Source organism: Peromyscus californicus, unplaced genomic scaffold (assembly GCF_007827085.1).
Source record: "Peromyscus californicus insignis strain IS unplaced genomic scaffold, ASM782708v3 Scaffold_10__1_contigs__length_136768540, whole genome shotgun sequence".
In the NCBI taxonomy this organism is placed as follows: Eukaryota; Metazoa; Chordata; class Mammalia; order Rodentia; family Cricetidae; genus Peromyscus; species Peromyscus californicus.
The window spans coordinates 36222263-36249336 of record NW_026294391.1 but is presented as its reverse complement, the minus strand read 5'-3'; the positions used below and the strand labels follow the sequence as shown (position 1 = coordinate 36249336).

The following is a 27074-nucleotide window of genomic DNA, read 5'->3' as shown; positions in this document are numbered from 1 at the left end:
AGATCCCTTCTTTATCCCTATCTCAGGGCCCCTTTCGGCCCTGTGTCTCTCAGGACCCTATGCCTCCTAGCTAACAACAGGGTTGTGCCACGCGCATGCTCTAAGCAGCAGCCGGGGGAACCGCATTCTTTGCATGCCAGGCTCAGGGAAACACTGCCCACGCCTTGCAGGTGGCGGCTGTGGCCTGAAAAGCACCTCATTCTCAGCACTCTCTGCGAGTCCAAGCGTGTATGATGCCCCATAAGAGGTCTCTGGAAATCCTGTCTACCTAGGAGTCCTCGGGCTCAGGAATAGCAGGTGCCACGGGTCCATGGTGAGCACCGGCTTCCGGAGGGGCAGGGCCGGGGGACTGCGAGGCTCTTGCAGCGCTCGCCCGACAACTTTGTAAGTTCGATCCCCCTCTCCTGGAAGCCGTGCCCCACCTGGACTCCTCCCCCTGGTGCCTCCACCTCTCCACCTCTCCAGCTGTGACAGGAACATCCCCGGCTGGCAGCCGGAAGTTCCTGCGCCTCTTCCATTTAGCTTTTTGCCCAGGGGGGAGGGACGTGATCCGGGATCCCGGTGTCCCCCTAACAGCCCCCCCCCCTTTTTTTACTTTGGTACAGGTCCGTCCCGGGGCCGGGGCTGAGAAACAGGCAGGGCGTGGCCACGACCAGGCCCCGCCCAGGTCGAGGTAAGAGAGAGGGCGGAGCGCAACAAAGGCACCTCCTCTGTTACGTCGTCGGTCCCCACCCCAACCCGACGGCTTAGACCGGTCCCCGCCCAGCCGGCTTCCGCCGGGAATGAAGAGCGGTGGGGTTGGCGCTGGTCCCGCGGACCCCACGCGTTACCGCGGAGCGCCCCAGCCGCTTCCAACAGATCCCCCCGCCGTTCTGAGCCCGGCCGCGTGCGCTCCCATTGTCTTTAAGGCGGTGGGAGCTGGGAGGCGTGTGCGAGGCCTCTGCTGATGCCGAGGCTGCCGTTTTGCCACCTTCGCACGTAGAGTCCCCCCGCCCCATGGAGGTACCAGCAGGGGCCGCGGCAACCGGAAAGGATCATGCGGCCAAAGACCACCCCAAAGATCCTAAGGTCTTGGCGCCAGGTGGAGATCTCCCGGCCAAAACATCATCCCCGCACAAAAGTGGACACGCGCTGCATGACTGGGACACCTTAGCTACTGTAGGTGAGTAAGAGAGAACTCGAGTGTCGGGACACGGCCTGTAGGCGGTCACGCAAGGGTCCCCTGCGACCCTGGGGACTTTATCTCCCACATATTCAGTACATGGCCTCTGGAAACGGGGCGGCCCTACGTCACAGAGCTTTAAGGAGGGTGACTTCACCTTGGGGACTCGGTGGCTCCCTGCTGGGGTGCCAGTTACCCCGGGGACACCACGCCCGGCTTCCCTGGCGCTTGCGCACCCGCTCGGGCCCAGGATGCCTCGGGGTCGAATCCAGCCTCCCCAGTGTGGACCCATGGTGGGTCAGAGGGATGCGTGACCCCGGGGGGACCCTTCAGGGGCAGATATGCCGATGTTTTCCCCGCATCCCCTGTGTGCCCAGGTGTCGGTTTTTCTTTAGTGCCTCGGAACTTGATCTCCCCGTGACCCTGCAGGTTGCTGAGGAAGCCGGTGGATTCCTGCACGGGCCGGGATGCTCCGAGGGGGCTGGGATCGCGCGAGGCATCGTGGGCGGCTGCCTCTCAAGTTTGACTCCTGGGAGTCCGGGGCGTCTCGGAGACCTCGGTCTCTAGGACAATTGTGCCTAGTGTGTTGATTTTTAGGAAAGTGTTCCTGGAGGAGGGACAGAGGGAGGGAGGGAGGGACTGGCGCCCTCCGCTTGGCTGCAGGCAGAAATTCTAGAGACTTCTCCCTGAACCCCGGTGTTGGAAGGGAGGAAGTAAAGTCGGGGTTCAGCGCCAGGGCTGAGGGAGGATTAACACCTTCTCAGCCAGGCTGGAGAGATGACTCGGTGAGTAAAGGAGCTTGCGACCTGAGTTCTAGCCAGGTTCCCTCCCGCGTGGAGGCTGTCGCTCGCTGCGACCCAGCTTTTGATTGATTGACTTTTGAGGGAAATGGAGCCGCTTGAATGTCGTTTACTTATGTAGCCCTGGCTGGTCTTCCTGTCACTGTGTAGTCCAGAATGGCCTTAAAGTGTACATTTCCCTACCAACCCTTCCTAAGTGCTGACATTGCAGTCCCACTCCCCCACAGATTGCTTATAAGGTGCTGGGAACTGAGCCCCGCCCTTGTTTATGAGACAGTGAGTGACCTGAAAGTCACTTCATAGCTCAAGCCCCCTGGAGACTCCAGGCAGTCCTCCTGTCTTAGCTTTCCCAGGGCTGGGACCATAGGGACTCACGGGCACTCAGCCCCTCTGCTGGTTCACTACCCTTTTCTTTCTTTTGTTTTTGGAGGCAAGGACTCTCTACATAGCCCTGGCTGTCGTGGAACTTACTGTGTAGACCAGACTGGCTTTGAACTCCTAGAGATCCTCCTGCCTCTGCCTCCCAAGTGTTAGGATTAAATTCGTGCACCACCACACCTGGCTCCTTTGTTTTAAATTCACTTATTTACTGTGCGCATGTGGGCGTGGGTGTGTGGAATGGACAGCCCAAGTGTCAGGGTCAGGGATCAACTTTGAGGTGTCTGTTATTCTGTCTTCCACCAAGTGGGTTCAGGGTATTGAACTCAAATCCTTGGGTTTGCCTACTGAGCCCTCTTTCTACCCCACTGTGTCTGGAGCATGGACCCCATTGGGCACCTCCCTGGGCCGTGTCAAATACTGAATCCTACCACCTTTCTTTACTGTGAGCCTGTTCCCTCCGAACCTTCCAGATAGACCTGGGTGCACACGTCATCCTCCCCTCTCCCCATTCATTCTTTCATTTTCTATACACACACTTAACTGAGCTACAAGCACTCTCCTCATTGAGCCCGCACATAAATTTAGACCGAGTCTATGACAAACATGGAGTTTTGGGGGTGTTTGAGACAGGGCTTCCAAGTGTAGCCCTGCCAGGCTGGCCTGGAGCTGCTGGTGCCTACAAGTACATACCATCCCAAACCGCAGGGAACACACACACACACACACACACACACACACACACACACACACACACACACATGCTCATAGGAATACTCTAGAGCTCACCAGGGGACCCCTGCATCTCCAGTCATTCCCCAGCACACACCCCACTCTGCATTCTCCAGGAAATAAATATTGATGGTATTGCCTCCTACCTGAAACTCATTTCTCTATTCGTTTGGAAACTCAAATAAAGAACATTCCAGGCTGAGGATGTGACTCAGTGGGTACAGTGCTTATAGCTTAGTTGGAATAGTGCTTACAGCCTGGTGGGTGGACTGCTTGTGTTTCTACAGATACAGTTCATGTGGCTCAGTGGACAGAGTATTTATAGCTCAGTGGGTAGAGTACTTGTAGCTTAATTGGTACAGTGCCTCCATTCAGTGGGTAGAGTATTATAGCTAAGTGGCTGAGTGCTTGTGACTCAGTGGGTAGACTGCCTTTAGCTCAGTGGGCAGGATGTTTGTAACTATAGCTAAGTGGGTAGAATTCTTGCAACTCGGGGGATCTCCTATCTAAATTTACTGAACAGGACCCCTCCCTCTGCTTGGCTGGACCTCTCCTGCACTCTTGTTTCTCTGGACTCAGTCATGATCCCTTGTGTTCTGAGCTATCACCTGTGCCTCAGTTTACCGTTCAGTGACTTGGTGGCTGGCTTTACGAAAGCCAGTGTTAAGCCAGTGTTAAATCCTCGGTACTGCAAGAGCAGGAGCTCTTTGGTCTGTCTGGGTGGGAGCCTCATCCTTAGATGTAGGGTCACATGACTAGCCATCTGTTAGATCACCACAGGCTAGCACCTTATAAACAAGAGGAATTGCTGAGGGCTGGGGGGGGGGAGAGGGAGGGGCACCACCTGGTAGTCCACAGTGAACCATCTAGGGGACACTTTGGCTGTTTCATTGAGGCAGGAGGTGCCGGTGCATGAGTGGGGACCCAGAGTTCTTGAAAAGGAAAAGAATCATTCCGTCAATCACCAATCAGTCAATTAATATGGCCGGTCACCAGCGTTCATGCCTGTGGATGCAATAAGAGCAGCTGCGTCATACTCCTGTGTCCATGTCATCCCCTCCACAAGCCCCACCCTCACTGCCACATGCCTGGTCGGCATTTGGAGTAAAGTGTAAGATTTGCATAACATTCATGGATATGCAAATATATGCTTATCCACATTGTACCTCAAAGACCTCTGACTCCTAGAGCAGTCCCATGGTACGTGGGAAAGGGAGACTGTTCACCCATCGGGGCTGTTCTCTTTGCAAAGTCCCTAAAGATGGGAATGCTGTGTATAAGACCCTTCACCACATCACCACCTCCCGGAGTGCCACCTTCTCATTCCTTGTGGTTTATGGGGGTGGGGCTCATTGTCATTCAAGCCAAGCATCCGCCCTGATGGAGTGAAGGATCATGAGATGGAGGGATATGGCCACAGGATGTCTGCAGCACCGAGAAGCTGGACTGGATAGGGAGGGTCCTCCCTAGGGCCTACAGGTGGCAGGGCTGATGCACATACACCTCATTGCCCTGTGCTTGGCAGGAGGACAACAGGTGAACCTACCCACTCTGTGCCATCTTAAATCTCACCCACCCTGCGCCATTTTGGGTTAACCCTATATGTGCCATCTTGAAAGCCACCCGCCCTGCACTATCTTAACTGAACCTACCATCACCATCTAGAATCCCACCCATTGGCAGCCATCTTGAATTATTTCAGGTTTCTTTTTCTGACTGTTTTCTCCTGAACATTCTCCTAGGACATAAGGTGTCTGTCCTGGCCTCCTCAACCCATGGCTGTGTGTCTGTCCATCTCCTCAGCCCCTGGCACCCTCATCTCTAAATCACCAAGGTTGACATACTGTGGTCTCTCTCTCAGAGGCACTTGCCCTGAATCACTGTGATGCTGGTTCTAGAGTGAGTTTCAGTGTGATTTTGCCCTAGGGGTGGGGCCAGTTTGGGGACACCACCCAGAAGGAGGAAAACAGGAACTTGTCACAGCGTTAGTCACACAGGCCAGTGCTTCTTGCTTCTATCTCCCCTAGAGCCTGGGTGCTCTAGGCTGAGTCTAACCACACTCTAAGGACAGACAGCATCTTCATTCTCTTGAAGACTTGTGCATCCTGAGACTTTCTCTGTATTCACTCAAATTTCATTTTATTTTATTTTTAAAGTGCTGGACATTGAATATAGAGCCTCATTTACACTAAGGAAATCCCTTCCTCCCTCTTAAGTCTCCTCCCTCCTCTTTTTCTTCCTGAGTCTCCCCTTGTAGCTCAGGCTTTCCTGGAACTCACTGTGTAGTTTAGGCTGCCCTCAAACCCCTGGTAATCCTTCTGTTTCTACCTCAGAAGCTCTAGGATTAAAGCCTTCCTCACCAGGCAGAGTTTTTGCAAAGCTGGGGATTGAGCCCAGGGCTTTATGTGTGCTACACTAAATAGCTTACTTACAGTTTTATTTCCTATCTGTAATAGCCATCAGGCCATCACACTTCCTTTATTTTAAAAAGATTTCCCCTTGAGGTTGAGGATGTAACTCAGTTGATGCAGTGCTTGTAACTCTGTGGGTAGAGTGCTTGTGGCTTAGTAGATTGGCTCTTCCTGTGGCAGGCCATCGGTGCTAATGACACATTGGCATCCCTGAAACTTGGCTCCTACAGGAATATTCTGGATTGTGCTTCCAGTCCACTCTTTGGTTTATGTTTTCCTTTGTGAGGCTGGAAATGGAGTGTGGGGACATTTCTTTATTATTATTTTTGGGGGATGGAACCTAAGACCTTGTGCATGCCAAGCAAGCACTCCACTGAGCTACACACCCCAGTCCAAGAGAAAACTTTATTAGTATTACCATCATTATTATTACTATTATTACTCTTGTTGTTGTGTTAGGTGCTGGGGATGCAACTGAGGGACTCATTGGTGCCAGGCATGTACCCCCATCCCCTCCCGCCCACCTCATTAAACACATTAGGTGCTATATTGACCTGAGACAAAAATCACCAATTTCCAATATGATGGAGAAAAGGAAAGAACCTGCATCTCTCCACACAGCCTACTGGGATTGTCCCTACTTGCACCCCATTGGTTACTGAGACCCAGTTCTGGGCATCTGGACCACTTCCATGTAACATCTGTGTCCACTACCCCAGGAGCCTTGTTTCGTTAAAAAAAAAATCATGCCACCCCCATGGCAGACATACAGAAAGTTACTTTTGTACAGTCCCAGGCATCCATGGATGGGGCACTTGACTGCCATTTGTAGAGTGTGCACAGTGCGAGGGCGGCATCTTCCTACTCCGAGATAGTCATTTTTTTTTAATTGGGGAGTTCACTCATCCATGTGGTGTAGAGGGCAACCTCAGAGTCTGTAAGGGCTATAAAATCGTGTGCAATTAATTTGGGTGGTGATGTTTGTTACCTTGCTGCCCCGTGACCTGGGAGTCACTTTACAGGTCATGGAACTGTGCTAGGGTGACTGGTGTGAATGGCTGGGGCTAAAGTGTCAAAGATGGAGTGATTTTGCATCATATAGGGATGCTGGGACATTCACTGGAGATGGGCAAATACAACATGCATTTGAGTGATTGTGGGTATGTTGGTGTCTTACAACCAAGGGATTGGGGGCTAGAGGTTGTATAGGGACAGACAACTTATGCTTGAGCACAATGACAACACAATTCATTCTACAAACTTTGAAAATTGGTGTGGAATGTGTATTAGCTACCTTTCTATTGCTATGACAAAATCTCTGGCATAATACAATTATAAAGATTTGTATTAGCTCCATTGATTTGGACTGTGGTGACGCAGACCATCATGGGAGCATGTGGTAGAGCAGAGGTGCTCACTACATAGTGGCCAGGAAACATACAGAAGAGGAGACTGGGGTCCCAGTGTCCCCTTCAATGACACGCCCCTGATGAGCTAAGTTTCTCCCACTAGGCAGTAAATAGCACCTTGCCCTGGGAGTTTCTGGTACTTTCTGGTTGTCTTTGTTCTGGCAGCTTCTGGGAGTTGGCGCTCTGCTGCACTGTGCTTTTCCATGGTGTTAGGTTTCTCAGCCTGTGCTTTGGCTCTGCAGCTCCCCTGCTCTGTGTAATCAACACCACCAGCTGCCTCTGCACCCACAAGCCGCAGACACAAGTGTGAAGGAAACAGGTCGGCAGCCATCTGACGCAGAAGCCATCCTGTGGACTGCACAGCACAGTGCATCTGTCAGGCTCTGCTCACACGGTGTATTTTAGACACAAAAGTGATATGCCATCCACCAGTCAGAAACACAGGCAAAAGTTCTGGTGTCACAGCACTTGCTTTTCTCATTGCTGTGACAAAATGCTTGATAATCGGAATTTAAGGGAGGAGAGGATTATTCTGGCTCAGACTGGTGCCAGTCCATCATGGAGACAGGAGTATGAGAGTCAGGAGCAGAGAGAGGTGACCACTGAGGCCCAGCTCTCTTCTTTTTATTTAATCCAGGAGCCAGCAAAGGAATGGTGATGCCCACATTAAGGGTGGGATTTTCTACCTTTCTATTGCTATGACAAAAATCTCTGACATAATACAGTTATAAAGATTTGTATTAGCTCCATTGATTTGGACTGTGGTGACACAAAGTGAACCACATATTCAGGGGTGGCCTGGAACAGACCCTGCTGAGATTATTCTAAGAACATTTTCAGTGTGGCTACTCAAATCCTCTTTGAAATGTCTATAAACACTCCCACCCACTTTTTACCCATCTGATCTACTCTGGGCCAGTTCTGGCTTCCACTCAGGGTCACTTGTGACTCTGTGTGCCTCCTCTAATCCTGTGTGTTCTGTGATAGGTATCTCCTGATTGATTGGCATCCTTTTCTAAATAACTAAGCTACAGAGACCTATTTTATATCACAATTAATTGATTGTAAGCTAAGATAGCAGAAGTAAAAATAATGCTTTTGGGGGGGCATTGCAAAGCATGCCTTTTGCCCCTTTAACACGACTTTAGTGCTGAATATGGTTTTCGTGGTCGTTGGGCTGTTCAGCCCGATGTCTAGCTGTGGGTGTGTCCTTCTTGATCTTTGCCTAGCTCTAGCTTGCTGTGGGGAACATCCTGCATGGTTGCATTGGTGGGAGAAGATTGGGATTTTATGAGGTTTGCTTTTTCTTTCTTCTTTCTTCTTTTGGGGCAGGGAATTGAGACAGGATTTGTCTCTGTAACTATCCTGGCTGTTCTGGAACTCTCTCTGTAGACCAGGGTGGCCTTGAACTCACGAAGATCCACCTGCCTCTGACTGTCAAGTGCTGGGATTAAAGGCGTGTGCCACTACCATCCGGTGAGGTTTGTTTTTTCTGAGTACATAACTTTACTACATCATAAGAGCAAGCACTGTGCATTGAAGTATTATAAGGCAGAAAGCAACTATGTTTAAAAGTTGAGGTGGGAGCTGGGCATTAGTGGCTCACACCTTTAATCCCAGCACTTGGGAGGTAGAGGCAGGTGGATCTCTGTGAGTTCAAGGCCAGCCTGGTCTACAGAGCAAGATCCAGGACAGGCACCAAAGCTCCACAGAGAATCCCTGTCTATAAAAAAAAAAAAAGCCAGGATGTGGGAGTGTGGGAGTGTGGGTGGGTGGGTAGATGGATGGATGGATAGGTTGGGAGTGGCTGGTGGATGGGTTATTATAGTATAGAGTGAAATGGAAAAGTTGTGAGAGGAGAGAGAAGAGATGGCTGTGGAGCTGGAGAAATGGAACAAAAGGGGCATAGGGAGAGATGAGGATAGAGAAAGATGAAGAATTAGGAGGGAGCTAGTGGTGTTGGAGAGGAGAAAGTGAGGGGTAAAAGAGCAGAGACAGCTGAGGGCTGGATAGCGGAAGAAAGTGCAGGAGGAGCGGAGAGGTGTAAGAAGAGGAGGAGACCGGGAGGTAATCGAGGTGGAAGACGAGGAAGAGGTGGTAAACAAGTTAGGGTTAAAAGTACCCCACCTGGCCAGGCAGTGGTGGTGCACGCCTTTAATCCCAGCACTCGGGAGGCAGAGGCAGGCGGATCTCTGTGAGTTCGAGGCCAGCCTGGGCTACAGAGTGAGTTCCAGGACAGGCTCCAAAACTACACAGAGAAACCCTGTCTCGGAAAACCATAAATAAATAAGTAAATAAGTAAATAGATAAATAAATAAAGTATTCCGCTAGAAATCACTGAGTCTAGTATCTGGGCTCTTCCCATGGCAGTGTTTAAATCGTGGCTGACTTGAAATCCAATTTCGAATGCACATAGCTGGCAATTAATTTTTTTAAAGTTTTACTCAGTATTTTTACTACATATATGTATGGTTGCATGCTATAGCATCCTCGTGCACGTCACAGAGAAGTTGTTGAGGGAGTTTAAAATGCCGCCCCCCCCCCCCCCCCCCCCCCCCCCCCCCCCCCCCGCCGTACATGGATTCCTAGATTCGAACTCAGGTTGTCAGGTTTGCCCTTTACCCTCGGAGCCATTTCCCTGGCCGCTTGACTGACAGTTGTGTATAAAAACATATCCATAAAGTCCGAAGGCTGAAGTAAGTTTCTCTCCCTGTGTCTAGCTTTAAGGCCCCAGGTAAGCATGGTGTCCATTCCTCAGATATGTATACGTTTCCTGATCCAGGGGAGACTTGACTGGCTGCATTGTCTTCCTCAGGCACTGGAACATTTGGCCGAGTGAACCTGGTGAAGGAGAGATCAAGCAGACGATACTATGCCTTGAAGATTATGAACATCCCAGATGTCATCCGCCTGAAACAAGAACAACATGTTCAAAATGAGAAAGCCGTCCTAAAGGAAATCAACCATCCCTTCCTCGTTAAACTGTGAGTTCCTGGCTCCTTCCTTCTCAGCTCCCCACTTCCCCAAGGTTATTCTCTCAAGGGTTCATTGTAGGGGAGGTGCTGGCTGTAGCTCAGGGGATAGAGTGCTTGCAGCTCAGCTAATACAGTGCTTATAGCTCAGCGGGAAGAGTGTTTGCCCTCACCTAATAGAGTGCTTGTAGCTCAGTGGTGTGAGGTAGGAGATGGTATCCAGGTTTTGTCTTGATTTATTTTTGTGTGTGACTGTGCACACCAAAATAGTACCCACAGAGGCCAGAAGAGGGTGCTATATCCCCTTGGAACTGTAGTTTCAGGTGGTTGTGTACTGCCCAACTGGGAGCTGGGATTCGAACTTGCATCCTCCACAGGAGCAGCAAGTGCTCTTAACCTCTGATCCCCCTCTAGCTCCAACCCATGAGTTTTTATAACAATACCTTTTTGTGTGACCTGACTAGGCCCCATGATGCTGACATTAGTCTCCTCAATGTTGATACCCCTGTAAAAGTCAAAGACCTGGCAGGTCTTTTGTTATAGTGTCTAATCAAGGTGACAGAGTAACCTAATTATTTATTCATAATTGTCATATAAAACTCAACTGGTGATTTTTATCAATGTTAAATCCCTTTTTTGCATTTTAGAAATATACACACATTTATATAAAAGGTATCTCTATACATAGTCTGTGAAGGTCCATATGTGCACATGCATGCGGAGATCAGAGGGTAACGTCTGCTGTCATTACGTTGTTACTTAGTTCACACTAAGAGTTTGAGACAAGGTCTCCTGCTGGCCTGGGGCTCAGCAAGTATGATTGTCTGTCCAGTGAGAGGGTAAATTGCCCAGCATGGCATCATTGAAACACCACCACACAATATCCATGCTATTCTAGAGTGTTCCATCCCGTCAGAACATTTAGAGGTACACTACAGTCAAAATTCATTAGAATAGCATAGAACTTGAGTGTCAGAGGTTGGAGAGAGGCTCAGAGGTTAAGAGCACCTGCTCCTCTTGCAGAGGACCCCAGTTCAGGTCCCAGCACTTACCTTGAAGCACATAGTCATCTGTAATTCTAGTTCCAGGAGATCCACTGCCCTCTGCTGGCCTCTGTGTCTGATGTACTTTTGTATATGTATATACACATACACACACAGATATAAATAAAATACAGATAATTATTTTTTAAAAATTTAAAGCACAGGCACCTTAAATTCCACATGGACTTAAATATTAGCCAAAATGGGTTCCTCTTAGCAACAGCACCAACTAAGGCTCATCCCTCTGTGAGTGTCTGTGTCCCGGTCACATCTCCTTATGAGGACTCAGTCCCGTTAGGTCAGATCTATCCCAGGGACATCATTCTACCTCAGTTTCCCCATTTAAAGACCCAGCTCCACACATAGTCCTGTCCTGAGGTCCTGGATATGCAGACTTTTAACACAGGAATTCTGGAGGAATGAATCCTGAGTGCTTAACTCAGACTTGACACCTTCACCCACTACTGTGTAACTACACATTCCTTATAGAAATCTTTTCTTGCTTTCTTTACATATCTTGCATTCACAGGACTCAACAGGTGGGTTAAGAACTAGGTAAAAGTTGACTTCATGCTACAGGGACTCTGAGTTGACCTACATGCTGTAGTCACAGCATGGCAGAGCATGCTGTGTGTCTGTCCAGCTGTCTGAACACAACTTAGTGGGTCTTTGAACTTCAAAGGATGATGTGCATGCTACTGGAGCTCATCAGGGTCATCCATCTGGCTTGTGAATGTTGTCTGTGAACATGGAGTAGCCTGCTTGTCTGGAACAGACATGGGATGCGTAGTGGAATGGCTCCAAACAGCTGATAGGCCTCTCTCAGTTTGTGTTGCTGCAGGGATGTGGACTTATCTGCAAATGGCTTTATTAAGAGTCAGTATTAGGCTTAGCCCACTGTGGGTGGTACCATTCCTAAAGTAGGGGGAAAATGTCCTGTTTCAACTGTTAACTGACACAACCCAGAAGGGTCTCACTGAGGAATTTTCCACATCAGATCGGCCTTCGTGCATGTCTGTGGGAGTGTTCTCATTGATGATTGGCATAGGGATCTGCCCACTGCGGACGACACCATTCCCTAGGCAGGACAAGGGTGTGCTGTCAACTTGACACAGAAAATTTGTGCTCTGGATGGAGACCATGATCCCTCACTTTGTGCACCCATTCCTCCTATGTCAGAGAGATATGCACACAGAGGTCTAACCAGTAATGAAGTCTGTGGTAAGCGGATCTCTGGAGAGGTCTGAGCTGTGCACTCTGAAAGGTTGAGTGTCTTTGGATACAGTATAGCAGGTGTTTGGAGGAGCCTCCCATCCTAGGGGGTTATAGTCAGAGAGTGCTCTGTAGACATTGCTGTGTGCACCTGGAAAGCAATGATGATTGTGGATGAAAACCTTGTGGTAGTTGAGTGGGAATTACTTGGGTGATAGATGATTGACAGATGGATGGATGGATAGATAGATAATAGATATAGATGTTGGTAGATGATATAGATGATAAAGATAAATGATAGATGGATAGGTAGATGATGGTAGAAAGGTGATGGATGGTTGGATGGATAGGTTAAATAGCTAGATAATGATGATGGATGAATAGAAGATAGTAAGATACATAGACACATACGTACATACACACACACATGCACACATACACACATACATACATATATACACGCATGCACACATACACACACATACGTATATACATGCATGCATGCATACATACGTGCATACATTCATACATAGTTTTGGTTAAGATCAAGGTGATGGTGAAGGTCCCACCTAGGGCAGCACCAGCTTAGCACATACTCTCCCTGTGAACTTCACCCACAGGTTGTCCTCACATAGCATCCTATGACATCCTAACATCAACCTACAACCACAGTCCATCTAAGCACAATCTTACCATTTGGGTGAGCTGGCATCGGACATCTTAATCAAACATCCTCATTACTTCCTGGCCAACTTTGACTCTGTTGCTATGATAAAACAGTGACCCAAAGGGACTGAGAGTAGCTAAGGGCTAACTTGGCTTTCACTTCTCTGTCACCCCTCATCTCGGAGGTAAGGCAGAGCAGGAACCAGAAGCAGAAAGCTTTCATCCAGCCCAGGGATCCTTATCCACAGTGGGCAAGTCCTCCTATGTCAGTGATCAAACAGGACACTCCCTGCAGACACCCACAGGCCAGTCTGATGTGGGAAATTCTTCACCAAGTCCCTTCCCAAATGACTCTGGGCCATCAAATTGACAGTTAAAGCTAACCAGGGCACATGCAGATGTTTGTACCTGTTTATGTATTTATCTTAATATCTGTGTTTATATTTTGATATTTGCACATACGCACCTGTTAGTGTCTGTGTATACCAGTATATTAACGGGAACATCCACCTCTGTATATCTGGAGTCTGCACACACATCTTACCATCAGTGTCTGTCAATTGCCAACATCCATCTGCATTCACATCTGAGCACCCACCTCAGCACCCATCATGTACTCTCTTATGTCTCCCAGATTCTGGACTGGCCATGACAACCGCTTTCTGTACATGCTGATGGAGTTCGTGCCTGGAGGTGAGCTGTTCACCTACCTGAGGAACCGTGGCCGCTTCTCCTCAGTTGCTGGAATCTTCTATGCCACCGAGATTGTATGTGCCATCGAATACTTACATGCCAAGGAGATTGTGTATAGGGATCTGAAGCCTGAAAACATTCTTCTAGATCGTGAAGGGCATATCAAACTCACTGATTTCGGCTTCTCCAAGAAACTGGTGGATAGGTGAGTGGGAACAATCACAGGGTCATTAGAGGTTAATCAAAAGTTGAAGGTTTGATTTAGATGGGTGGACAGACATGACAGAAGATGCATGGTGGGCTCTGGTGTGGTGTACCCCTCCCTCCATCTTTCAAGATGGGTATCCCTGTCTTTTCCTATTAATGTCGTAAAACACTCCTAAAAAAGCAGAAAGGAAGAACAGGTTTATGTTAGTTGGTTCCTGGTTCCATCATGGGATCATGTGCCAATAGGACCATGTGTAGAGGGCAGCTGCTCACATTGCAGCCACATACAGGAAGAGACAACAGGAAGTAGGGCAGGGTTATCAAACCTTGAGCCCAACCCCCAGTCACCCAGCTCCTCCAGTGAGTTGCCGCCTTCTTTAAAACCTGTCCAGAGTCTTCTCAAACAGCACTACCTGCTGGACACCAAGTGTTAAAATACCTGAGTCTGTGGGGAATAGTCCACACCCAGTGTACAACTTTGGGAGTGGGGGTGACCCTCCAGGTTGTGAGCAAAGGAGAAAATCATTCTGTCATCAAAGTAGTTGAATTTTGTTCTGGAAATTGTAATACTGTCCATGTGTGAATGACTTCATACTTGAATATATATGCATGTAGAAATATGTATATATATGCAAATATATGTATTTAGCTACATCTCTATATTACATGTACAATAATATAACTTATATATCTACATACATTTATATATAATTATATATAGTATTTATATAATATATAGTTGTATATGTATATGTACACACACACACACACACACACACACACACACACACACATACATATACATCCAGGGATACTATAGCTACATCACACAGTAGTTCCATTTTTTTGTTTTTTGTTTTTTTTTTTTCAAGACAGTGTTTCTCTGTGTAACAGCTCTGGCTGTCCTTTGTAGCCCAGTCTGGCCTCAAACTCACAGAGATCCGCTTGCCTCTGCCTCCCAAGTGCTGGGATTAAAGGCATGTACCACCACTGCCAGGTAGCAGTTCAATTTTTAATGTATTTTTTGCCTCAAGATGTATTTATTGTGTGTGTGTGTGTGTGTGTGTGTGTGTGTGTGTGTGTGTGTGTGTGTGTGTTACCCAAGAGGCCATAAGAGGACATTGGATCTCCTCGAACTGGAGTTACAGGTGGATGCATGCAGTCATGTGGGTGTTGGGTACTGAACCCAGGTTCTCTGCAAGAGCAGCCATCCCTTTTAAGGCTGAGCCACCTCTCCAGCCTGTACCTTAGTGTTTTCTATTTATCGAGCTCTTTCCTTGGGGGCCTTTGCTCACAGCTAAGAGAGCTCCTTTGTAGATAAGGAAGAAGATGGTGTCACATTCCTGTTAACCCATAGCCTGGGGGTAGGAGGCAAAAAAGGCTTCACATTGAGGGAATCAGGTATTTTCCAGCCTCATCAGGTTATCTCTGTACTGAGGACAGATTCTCTGTGGTCCCAGTACTAGCAGAGTGTGCTAAATACCCGTGACCAACCATACAACCATTGGAGCATTTTACAAAAGTGATTGTGTGCAGAGAAGTTCAGGGCTGTAGAAACAAGTCAAGTTCAAGGCTATAGAAAGTTCCACCTAAGGCATGCAAGCCTCCGTCCAGCCTGGGGCAGACACAGACTCAGCTTTCAGTAGGGTAAGTGGAGCTGTCTCAGATACAGTTACCTGTGGCCTCATCATCTGCTACCGTGCTCTATCTACCCTGATCTTATTCTAACTGAGTCAGGCTACAGGGATCAAAATCTGAGTTAATGGGCCCAGAAGCACACAGGAGCCTGTGACTGATTGACTTCTAGTTGATTCCATCGGGGAGGGATAGGAGGCAGAGGACGTGTGTGCAGCCCAGACTGGCCTGGCACTCATCAGGCAAGGATGACCTTGAACTCCTGGTCCTCCTGCCTTGACCTCCTAAGTGCTGAGATGGCAGGTGAACATCTCCGCATCCTGTTTATGCTGGGGATCGAATCTGGGCTCTGTGTCTGCTAGGCAAGCGCTCTACCCATTCAGCTACAAGCATTCCACCTACGAAACTATAGGCACTCTACTCACTGACCTATAGTTCCATCCCTGCAGAAGTATCGGAGTTGAACCACACCATCCCTTGTACCAGGTCTGGATCAGTTCTTTACAGATTCTGGGCCCGAGTCCCCTTTCGTATGTTACACCTGCAGAACTTTTCTCCCCATCTGTTCTCTGCTCTGTCTGGTTTGCTGCACAGAAGCTTCTGGTGTGCCTTCCCTTCTGTCAAACTTACTGAGCTGCTAGAGTCCCTTTTAGAAAATCCTTGTGCTGTGACTTGCACAGGTCCCCTGCAACTGGAGTTACAGATGATTGGACTACAAGAACAAATACTCCTATTCACTGAGCCATCTCTTGAGCCCGCTTTTTTTTCCTTTTTTTTTTTTTTTTTTTTTTTTTTGGTTTTTCGAGACAGGGTTTCTCTGTGTAGCTTTGGAGCCTGTCCTGGAACTCGCTTTGTAGACCAGGCTGGCCTCGAACTCACAGAGATCCGCCTGGCTCTGCCTCCCGAGTGCTGGGATTAAAGGCGTGCGCCACCACTGCCTGGCTTCAAGCCCACTTTTTAAAACATGATTTATTACATTTATTTCTTTTGGATGGAGGAATGTGCCACGGTGTAGAGGTCAGCTTGTGAGAGTCAGTGCCCACCTGCCTCCAGGAGGGTCCCCAGAATTGAACTCAGGTTGGCAGGCTTGAGTTCAAGCACACTAGGCCAGCACTCTGTCAGCTTTACCATGGTCCCAGCTCCAGGACATTTCCATTATGTGTGGCCATGAAGCAGTCCCTCCCTGCTCCCTTCATTCAACCCTCATAAACCCCTGGTGTGTATTGTGCCTCTCTGGGTCTTCCTGGCCCGCACACTCTACACACAACATCAGTGTGGTATTTTTTCCCTTTTTATGTCCAACTTATGCAATGGCCTCTTTGTCTATGTATGTGGTGCCACCTCTCAGATTTACTGTCCTTTTCATGGCTAAATACTATTTCATTTTAGAGTTTGACCACATGGTGTTTATTAAACCTTGTATAGCTTAACTTATTTTTTAGTTGAATCTTTCTTTTAAAGAAAGAAACAATCAATTTTTCTTATTTCATATGCTCTGCAGTTTGCAGATGTCAGCAGCTATTTGCCACACCAATTGGCTGTTTTTAAATATAAATGAAAGCCAGGCATGATAGCACACACCTTTGATCCCAGCACTTAAGAGGCAGAGGCAGGTGGATCTCTGTGAGTTTGAGGCCAGCCTGGTCTACACAGGTGAGTTATAGGATAGCCAGGGCTGTTACACAGAGAAATGCTGTCTTGAAATAAACAAAAACTCTAAAGTCCTGATCCTCCTGCTTCTACCTCCACATCTTTTTTATGCCATGCTGGAAATTGAACCCAGGGCCTACTGCATGCCAGGCATGTGCTCTACCAACTGAGCCACATTCCCAGCCCCTGTGACTAATGTTAAAGATAATTCATACTGCATATCGATTTACCCACCTCTCACTCTCTACTTCCCTAGTATTCTGTCTACTACTTTCAGTTTTGTTTGTTTTTCTAATTATGTGTATCTATGTGTATGTTCATATGAGTCCAGTACTTAGCAGAGGCCAGAAAATGACCATGAGACCATTAACTAAATTATATGTAAGCTCATGCTTGTAAGGAAGACATTCAATGAAGAACATGTCACTATAGGGTCAGTTTATGTTATCAACATAGATGGAGCAGCTGGGTGTGGCGGTCCATGCCAACCCCAGCAAGTTGGAGGCCATCCAGAGCTACAAACAAGGAAAAGAGCTTAGGTTCCGGAGTGTTTATATTGTTGTTGTCATTATTGTGTGTGTGTGCTGAATGTTTGAGCACATATTTGTCACGGTACATACGTGGGAATCACAGGACAGCCTTTTGCAGTCTGTTCTCTCCTTTTACCTCTTATGTGCATTGATCTTAGGTTCGCGCAACTTTACCAGCTGAGCCATAGTGAACACCCCAACTTTGGATTCTTTTAGCATTATGGAACAGGTTCATGTACCTGTGCCCACAGACTAGTCTGCTGTGGGCACTCCTTTACTGAGACCCTTCCCAGGGGATTCTGCGTTTTGTCAGTTGACAGTTAAAACTCACAGCGCAGCTTCTCCGTGCCTAGAAAATGGGTCTGCCCACAGTGAATATGGCTTGTGCCTCAAATACTTTCCCATCATGAAATCTTAAACTTGTCACATCAGTTGGTGCTCAGAAAATTTTAGATTTTGGGAACATTTTGGTTTCTTTCAGTTAGGAATGTTCAACCTATGTGGCCATACGTCAATTTTCTGCACTGTGACCATACTTGTGACATGGTCTTCATCAACTCTGTTATAACACCTTCCGATTTCATGAATTCATGCTTCTGTTGCCTCCATAGAACATGGACTCTCTGTGGGACACCGGAATATCTCGCCCCAGAAGTCATACAAAGCAAAGGCCATGGGAGGGCCGTGGACTGGTGGGCACTAGGCATCCTTATATTCGAGATGCTGTCTGGGTGAGTGACTCTCCTGACAAATGTGACTGTATGCATATGGTGTCTCTTTCACACCCCACACACTTCCTTGGAATCTCCTTTCTGACACTGCACATGGACACACTCACATACCCCACTGTCAAGATTTAGAGGGTGACTGAGTGTTTAGTTTTCTTAAGCAAGAATTTAAATTTTCATAGACAATCACAGTTCCTTATGTGTAACACCCATCTTATTTGTGGGATGATATGTGAGGCTGAGCAGTACCCATGGTGAACAAATGACACCAGCCAAATAGCTTAGTTAGTAGTGATGGAAGAGCAGATGAAGAAGGCAGGATTGTGTTACATTTTTTTCACCCTAAATTCCTTTTCTTAGCAATGCATAGGACGTGGGAGTAATGGGCTCTATTTCTGTCTCCTGATTAACAGGAAGGTTGGTCATTCCTGAGGGTTACTGGTGTCTGTCAAGTCTAGTATATATCTGAGAAAATTGTGTAAACACAGAAAATGAGATACCCACAGATCTAGGTGTAGCTGGGGGAATTGGAGGCCAACACCATGGCAATGTTCACCTGTGTAGACCTAAAGAGTCACTGGCTCCTGCTGGGGAAGTAACACTTATCCCAGCCCCATGAGTTTTTTTCTGGTGCCTAAATGAAGGAAAGTTCATTCTTTGTGGATCAAGCCAGATAGAAAAAACAGCTTGCAAGAGGATTTTACAAAAATAGTATGAGATTTGTCAAAAGTGAGCATCTGCCTACCCACCCATCCATCCATCCACCCACTCATCCATTCACCTACCCACCTATCCGTTCACCTATTCACACATCTACCCACTAATCCACCCATCTATCCACCCATCCAAACACACACCTATCCATCCGTCTATCCATCCATCCATACACCCACTCACCCATCCACACACCCACCCATCCATCCCTCCACCCATCCACATACCCATCTATCCATCCACCCATGACCCATCCATCCCCCAACTCATCCATGCACCCACCCACCCGTTCATCTACCCACTCATCCATCTACTACTCTTCCAGCTCCTAGAGGCTCCAGATGTCCTTGGCTTTTGAGGCCCCATCAATCCCATCTCTACATGGCTTCTCCTGTGGGTCTGTATCTCTTCTGTCTGTCTTGAGATTACTGTTACTACATTTAGGGTCATCCTTATCCAGAATGGACTCATATCAAGATCTGTTACTCATTCTCTAGGCAAAGACCCTATATGCAAATGATGTCCCAGTCATGTGTTCTGGAAAATTTGTACATATTGTATGTGAGTGTGAACAATTCATGAAATATATTTATACATATAAAACCACATTTATATGTACAAAATGTATAATATATAACATAATTTATAATACACACACAAAAAAGAATAGAAATGCTTTAGAATCAATAGGAAATTATTTTTTTCATTCCAAAGTGATTGTGAAGAAGAGCCTGGGGTCTCAGTGTCTTTTTGAAGGGCACATCTCCAATAACCTAACTTCTTTCCACTAAGCCCCTCCTCTTGAAAGTTTGTAACTGTCAGTTCCAACCCCCTCGGGGGAGGAAGCCATCAACAGAGGCTATTTGGGGGCCATCAGGACCCTCCATGCTCTCCTTATCCTCCTGTGGCTACACTACCTCCTGAGACCATCTGTCTCCTATCTGTTTTCACACAGCCATGTTGCCGATTGTCAAGCAGTGGATCCATCTGACACAAATTATTTTTTGCCTCCATTAAGCAAAAATAATAATTGTCACAAAGTAGGTATAACTCTATATTTAATTCTGCTAAAAATAGACGCTTCTCTCTGCAACAGGTTTCCTCCGTTTTTTGATGACAACCCGTTTGGAATTTATCAGAAAATTCTTGCCTGTAAGATAGACTTCCCCAGACACTTGGATTTCACCTCTAAGTAAGTGCACTCTCGGTTTCCTGCTCTGTCCCTGTGTTTATTTTCAACAGTTTGTGAAATAACGCTGTAAACACACACTCCTGGCAAACTCTGATTCATTGCATGTGTCGGTCACTTTTTCCACTAGGAAGGGAAAACCTTTCAGTTATTCTTATTTTATTGAAATGGAATATTTGAAAGGCTTGTTATGTATATCATTCCTTTTGAGAAGAAGGTATTGAAGCTAATGCAGATTTGGAACCAGCTGTGTAAGTGATCACTCTGTCCATCCATTCATCCATCTCTCCATACATCCATCCATCTGTTTCATTTATTAGTTATTAATTTACAAATTGAGAGAGGGTCTTTCTTTGTAAGCCTAGCTGTTCTGGAACTTTCTATGTCGCTAAGACTAGCCTTGAACTCGTAGATATGGCCCCCTGAGTTCTGAGATGAAAAGTATGCACCACTGTGCCAGGCCTATTTATTAATTTTTTAACTTAATTTTTTTTTTTCGAGACAAGGTTTCTCTGTGTAATAGCCCTGGCTGTCCTGGAACTCACTCTGTAGACCAGGCTGGCCCCGAACTCACAGAGATCCACCTGCCTCTGCCTCCCAAGTACTGGGATTAAGGGTGTGTGCCACCACTGCCTGGCTTAACTTTAAATTTTTAAACTTTTTTTTTGAACCACTAAGAATAGAGGGGCTTAGTGGGAGGAATTAGGTTACTGGAGCTAGGCCCTTGAACGAGACGCTGGGTCCCAGGCTTTTCTTCATGATCACTTCAATGTGTAAATCCAGGATTTTTATTAATTTTTTGACAGTTCTATACACACATACGGTATATTTTGCTGAGATTGGTTTCTTTATTGAGCTAGAAGGTTGAAGCTCTGTGGCTCCACAAGTGTTAATTTTTCTTCCTTTTTTTTCCTCTTACTGAAATTGCACTCCCCATAAAGAATTCTTGCACACAAGATGTTTAGAGGTCAACATGTTGCTTAAAAAACATTTGCTTGATATTTATGCTGAACATACATTTCATGAAGATTATGGCAAAATTAGTGGAAATAAAAAAAGAAGGGTTAAAATATATAAATACATTTAACTTTCCTTGATTTGAATGTGGTCAGATTGGAGTATTTTCTAACCAGAATGAGCCTTGATTTCCAGTTGTTCATTTTATTTAGTTAGTTAGTTAGGAAGAAGGGTTCCACATAGCCCAGAACTTCTGATCCTCCTCTTTCAGCCTCCCAAAGGCAGGGTGACAAACAGACTTGTGCCACCCGTATCCAGGGTATGTAATGCAGCAGATGGACCCCAGGCCTAGGTGAGCACTGTACTCACTGAGTTATAAGCATTCCACCAACTGAGCAACAAGAGTTCTGCCCACTGAGCAGCAAACACTCATCCAACTTAACAGCAAGCACTCTGCCCACTGAGTTACAAGCACCCTTTCTACTGAACTGCAGTTCCTGTTGGCTATTATCATAGGTGCTATGGATTGCAGGATGTTTGAGTGTGTGTGCATGCATGCTCACACACACACACACACACACACACACACACACACACACACACACACACAGCATCCCATCTCCACCCTGCCTTAATTTCTCTGAGTCTTTGAGTCTTTGATTTACTGCACCTCACCATCCTTTTCATTCTCTCGTCTTTGATCCACGATAAAGACACAGACGAGTGTCTGGGACTTCATTCAGCAGGTGTGCTCAGCCTGAAAACTCAGTCTCCCCATACAGAACTGTGTAAAGGAATGCAGATGTGGGCCTGCAAAGCAGCCCCGGCAGTTACACAGGAGGAAACCCTGCTGGGATAGATAAGTGCTAAAGGGTTGCAGGCAAAGTTCACAGGATGGAGGGCTTGTAGCTCAGTAGGTGGAGTGCTTGTAGTATAGCAAGCCGAGTGCTTGCTGGCAGAGGTGGCTGGGTCCTTGTTGTTCAGTGGGGAGAGTGCTTATACCTTGATCAGTAGAGATTTTGTAACTCTACCAATTGAGTACTTGGTAATTGAGTGTTGCATAGAGTACTTGTAGCTCAGTGTTCAGAGTGCTTGTGGCTCAGTGGGTAGAGTGCTCGTAGCTCAGTGAATAGAGTGCTGGTGGCTCTGTTGGCATGCACCAAGGCCTGGGCTCTATCCCTCACCATGTATGGTACACATGTTTGTAGTCCTGGCATGTAGAAGACAGAAGCTATAGCTTAGAGGTTGAAGGTCATTGTTAGGGGTGGGAGCCCAGGTTGCAAGCTGCCTACCTACTCCAACCCCCAAAACGCTTTTTCCATGGACACACCGTGTGTGGGTGCAGGTGGGGTTGGTGCCTGCATTGATTCTGGCATTTTCCGAATCTAAGTAAAATCTGCTCCACTCATGCAGGGACCTCATCAAAAGGCTGCTGGTGGTAGACAGGACCCGGCGCCTCGGCAGCATGAAGGTGAGTCATGTCAGAGCATTCCAGTTTGCACACTGATGGTAACATCATCCACTCCGAGGGTCCCAGACTATGCTCAATGTTAGCTATTTTTGTGGTTTATTGATTTCTTTTTGTTCTGTGTATATACTACACGGGTGCATTACCTGCCACAGTGGGCAGAGCGCAGTGGGTTCCCTGCAGCTCCAGTTAGAGATTGTCCGCCACCATGTGGGTGCTGCAAACTGAACCTGGGTCCTCTGCAAGAGCAGCCATCTCTCCAGCCCCTGTTTTGCTGTTTTCGTGTTGCCCAAATCAAAGTCAGTATGTAGCTGAGAATAACCTTGAACTTGTAACCCACCTACCTCGGCCTCCCAGAGCAGGGATGACAGGCATGCACCACTATTCATGGTTGACTTGTTACTCTTTATTTTTTAGAGTTTTTGTTCATTTGCTCTTATTTACTTTTGAGACAGGGTCTCACCATGTAGTCTGGCTGTCCTGGAACACTCTTATGTAGACAAGGCTGGCCTCAAACTTACAGGCATCCACCTGCCTCCATCACCAGAGTACTGGAAGTAAAGGCATGTGCCACCACACCTGGCCACTTGTGGCTTTTTTAAACTGCTTTATTGGAGAGAGATTTTACACATGCTACACACATGCACACACACACACACACACACACACATGCACGCACGCGCACACACACTGTTTCTCAAATGCTTTTTACTAAGTGTGTCTGTTTATTCTCAAGAATGGGGTTGAAGACATCAAGCGACACCGATGGTTCCGGGGTGTGGACTGGGAATCTGTGCCACAGAAGAAGCTAAAGGTGGGGATACCATACACCTGTGAAGTAAATGAACCCCTCCATAGCCTATCCTAACCGCCCAGCAAGCTCCCACTGCTGTCTCAGTCTTGCAAATTAATTCACCAGAGACTTCTTTCGTGATTGTCTACATGTACATGTGTCTGTGTTTATGTACACCGTGTGACTGCAATACCAGGGTGCCTTCAGCCCCTCCTTGTAAAATTTACAGTCTGAGTGACAGACACTGCATGTCCCCACTCAGCTGCCCAGTGTCACCTTTCCCCGTGAGCCATGCAGACATTTCTGTCAATCAACAAAAGTGTCCAACTTCCTCACATTTCTGTCTAATGGTGCTTCACTTATTTATTTCGTGTGACCCTTAGCCACCCATTGTGCCCAAGATAACGGGTGATGGCGACACCTCCAACTTTGAGACATATCCAGAAAGTGAGTGGGACAAGATCCTTCCCGTATCCGACAAAGAACTGGAAATATTCAAAAATTTCTGAGGACAGGAACACACATCTGCAAGGTGAAACTTGTTTTTTCTGAATTTTAAGGTAGGTTTTCATGTAACCGAGGATAGCCTTGAACTTACCATGTGGTTGAGGAAAATACACTCTGTGCAACCAAGGATTGTGAGTTAGCCAGGCTTCAGGGTTTCTTAAAATGATTTAGAGGTCAGTTGGTAGTAAATGTTGCCAGTCACTTAACCGTGCCCCCCCTTTCTCTTTTTGCGTCACTAGGAGCATGAGAAATTCCGTACTGTGCCGAGGACCAGAACCAATTCCGTTGCTTGTCTTTTGCCTTCTTGATGAAAAACTAGAAGGATTCCGCGTATGTAACCACCATTCCTTCGATCCTGAGGATCATTGTCCGCAGGACTTGGCCTCTTTTGACAACTCAAAACCTGCCTAGTGGGAAGTTCTTAATAGCTGTTAAACTGTAGCTTTGTCCCTTCTCTCTGAGTCTTGTGTTTCATGCTGCAGATTTAGGTTTTGTTGTGGTGGTTTCTCTACTGAATTTTGTAAGTTTGAATTTGACCCATTTGGTGATAGCTGTCACTGTGTATGTGCACAGAAATTGTGCACTACTGGACATTTGGTACTTTGATGTGCCTGTGACATGCTTATTTTCCAAAGCTTTCTGAAAATCTGTCACTCTGCAGGTAAAAAGGGGTGTGATATATGCATTTTTAAAATGCGTTTCTCTGCATGTGGCAGGCATTTGTGTATGTTGTTTATTTAGTCACTGTTTATTTTGTTCCTCTCTGGTCACTATAAACTCGGAAGTCAGGAAGCCACATGCCCTGCAGACCCTCCTTCAAATATGGCACAAACAGGTGGCTTTCCCCAGTCTTCCAGTTTAGACGTTTCCAGTAAAATATCCCTTCCTAACCTTAAGCCAGAACTCTGCACACTGCATTAGCCACATGGCAACCTGGGTGCAAAGATTGCCTTTTTAGATAATACACATTTATCCACATTCCCCAAAGGGAACTTTAAGGATCCACCCCTCAATTCCCTCCTCTGTTGTAAATGACATTTTCTTCCCACCAAACTCAATCCTGTTCTTCCAACCTTGTCCATCCGTCAAAACTCAGGTTCCAGGCTGGGAACTTTTATGAAAGTTTGTACAGAGCTGTATTTTCAGTGAGCTTTCTCAGCCCTTTCAATATGCAAAATAACTGGGTTATGTACCGTGAACAAACACACACACACAGGAGGTAGAATTCAGGATTAAAATCAAGCCCTGTGAATAGACACGCTGGCCCACATAGGTGCTGTCAGCATTTGATATTAAGTAGGAAATAACGTAAAATTAGCCTAGGAAATATTGCCTTAATTCTAAACACATATGGGGAGATCACACATGCCCACATGCACCCATTGTGTGCTCCTAAAGTACTTAGCAATCTGACCCTGATCAGATTAAATCAAATTAAACACCCTTAATTGGGCTGTAAATTATACCATGTGATGTCATTGTAGTGACATCAGGTAGTGCATAGGAATCAAATTTTTTTTATTTTAATATTTTTATTGATGTGTGTGTGTGTGGCTTCAGTACACATGGGGGTCAGCAGAGCACTCCAGAGACCCTGTAGCTGGACATACAGGCGATTGTGTGCTGCCCTGTGCATGCTGGGAATCTCTGCAGTCCACATAGTTAACATGTAAAAGAAATAAAATTAGGAATGAGTGGTCGGGCAAAAACAACCAGGAAAAAGGATGAGGGAAATATGTCCTATTCCCACCTATGAGTCCAAGGAGGACTGTGCACCCAGCGCCTTCTCATAAAGCAATGGGACAGTTAATAAATTACAAATTCCTCAGGTGGTGGTTTGATTTAACCAAGTAAAAGATAAAATAATCAGTAACCAATACTAATTTAAAAACAAATCCTCATGCTCTTCAACCAAGACTGACTTTAAAATTTTTTTTGTTTTAGTGTTTAGTAGAGATAAAGTACTAAGTGCTATGGAATGTTGCTGTCTCACCTAACTAGCTGTTACATGTTACACTGTAAAATGTGATTCAATGGCTAAATACTGTTCACAGGACCTCAGGCTGTGCAAATATCTCAACATTGGACCAAAACATATCGATCAATCACCACTGTGCTGTTCGGTGAACCATAGGCAAGATTCAGCCTTGTGTGGGTCTCGATGTTGGGGTAAATAACCAGGGAAAGTGTCTATCACTCCTGGCTGTAGATTTAGAGGCGTGTCGATTTCCTGGGTTTTTTTTTTTTTGTTTTTTTGTTTTTTTTTTTGTGTGTGTGTGTATGTGTTATTGTTGTTGTTGTTGTTGTTGTTGTTGTTGTTTTGGATGAAACTCCATAGGGAGCATTAATGAATGCCTGACACCTGTCACTCTTGTTTCTTACACACACTGCAAACAACCTGAAAATTATAATGCAAAGTCAAGGTTTTTGTATGGGTTGGTTTTCCCCCAATCTCTTTGTGTGTGTCTGTGTCCCCTACCCTTATTTGTTCCTATCAGATCTGCCTTGTGAACCTCACAGCCTTGCATCCAACCACACACTGTCATTTCTGGAGGGGAGGGGTTACTTCAGTTGGTTATGGAATAGACATCATCACTTGTGTGACTTAGGGAAAGTGAGCAGGAGCAGGAGCCTCCCTGGCCCTCCTGGTCCTCACAGGTCAGACTCAAACTCACAGTGTGGGGACGCACCACTTGACCTCCTGATGGAACAGGTATCATGTGCACTGTGCAGGTGTGTCCCACTGCTGAGCACCTGCCGACTTGCCTGAAATTATCACTCGGAATGAAAAAGCCTTTTTTGTTTTTTTTCTAACTTTCTAATCCTGCTGCACAATTAAAAAATCACTGTGATTTGTGTATATATCTATCTATATCTTTCTATATATATTTGCCCCAGGAAAATTTTTCTGCTAATTTATAAAATAATACTACTGAGTCCAGGTTTGTTTAATAAAAGTTTGTATGTTAAGAAATCTGTTTCAGGTCCTTCCTTGGCTTTTCCTATAATCCAGGGTAACACCATAAAACAAAAGTCACCGTCTGTCGTTAATGACCACAGTGATCCAGTCACCAACAGCAGTTGGTGCCCACTTCTCGAGGCGGAACCGAAGAGGCTCAACGTTAGGTTTATCAAGGAAATGAGTATGCACCGCTGTAATAGGGGCTGATGGTTGTTTCCAGAAATATTAGCCCCCCGGGATTGTTCAAGTGTTACAA

At 46.4% G+C, this 27074-nt stretch overlaps 1 protein-coding gene across 2 annotated transcripts; it reads left to right on the top strand.

Moving 5' to 3' along the window:
* Positions 1-721: 721 nt before the first annotated feature.
* On the top strand, positions 722-26830 carry Prkx (protein kinase cAMP-dependent X-linked catalytic subunit). Of its 2 annotated transcripts, none has more exons than XR_008216539.1 (9): positions 722-1162; positions 9708-9876; positions 13420-13683; positions 18112-18231; positions 20039-20134; positions 22502-22559; positions 23293-23370; positions 23733-23909; positions 24096-26830. XR_008216539.1 is itself a non-coding variant. In XM_052731176.1 (9 exons), the coding sequence occupies exons 1-8, from the start codon at positions 997-999 to the stop codon at positions 23856-23858; spliced, it is 1077 nt and encodes a 358-aa protein (XP_052587136.1). In that variant the 5' UTR covers positions 723-996; the 3' UTR covers positions 23859-23881; positions 24096-26830. The 2 variants fall into 2 exon arrangements, 1 of the variants encoding a protein (XP_052587136.1); XM_052731176.1 differs by having other exon boundaries at positions 723-1162; positions 23733-23881.
* The last annotated feature ends 244 nt before the right edge of the window (positions 26831-27074 follow it).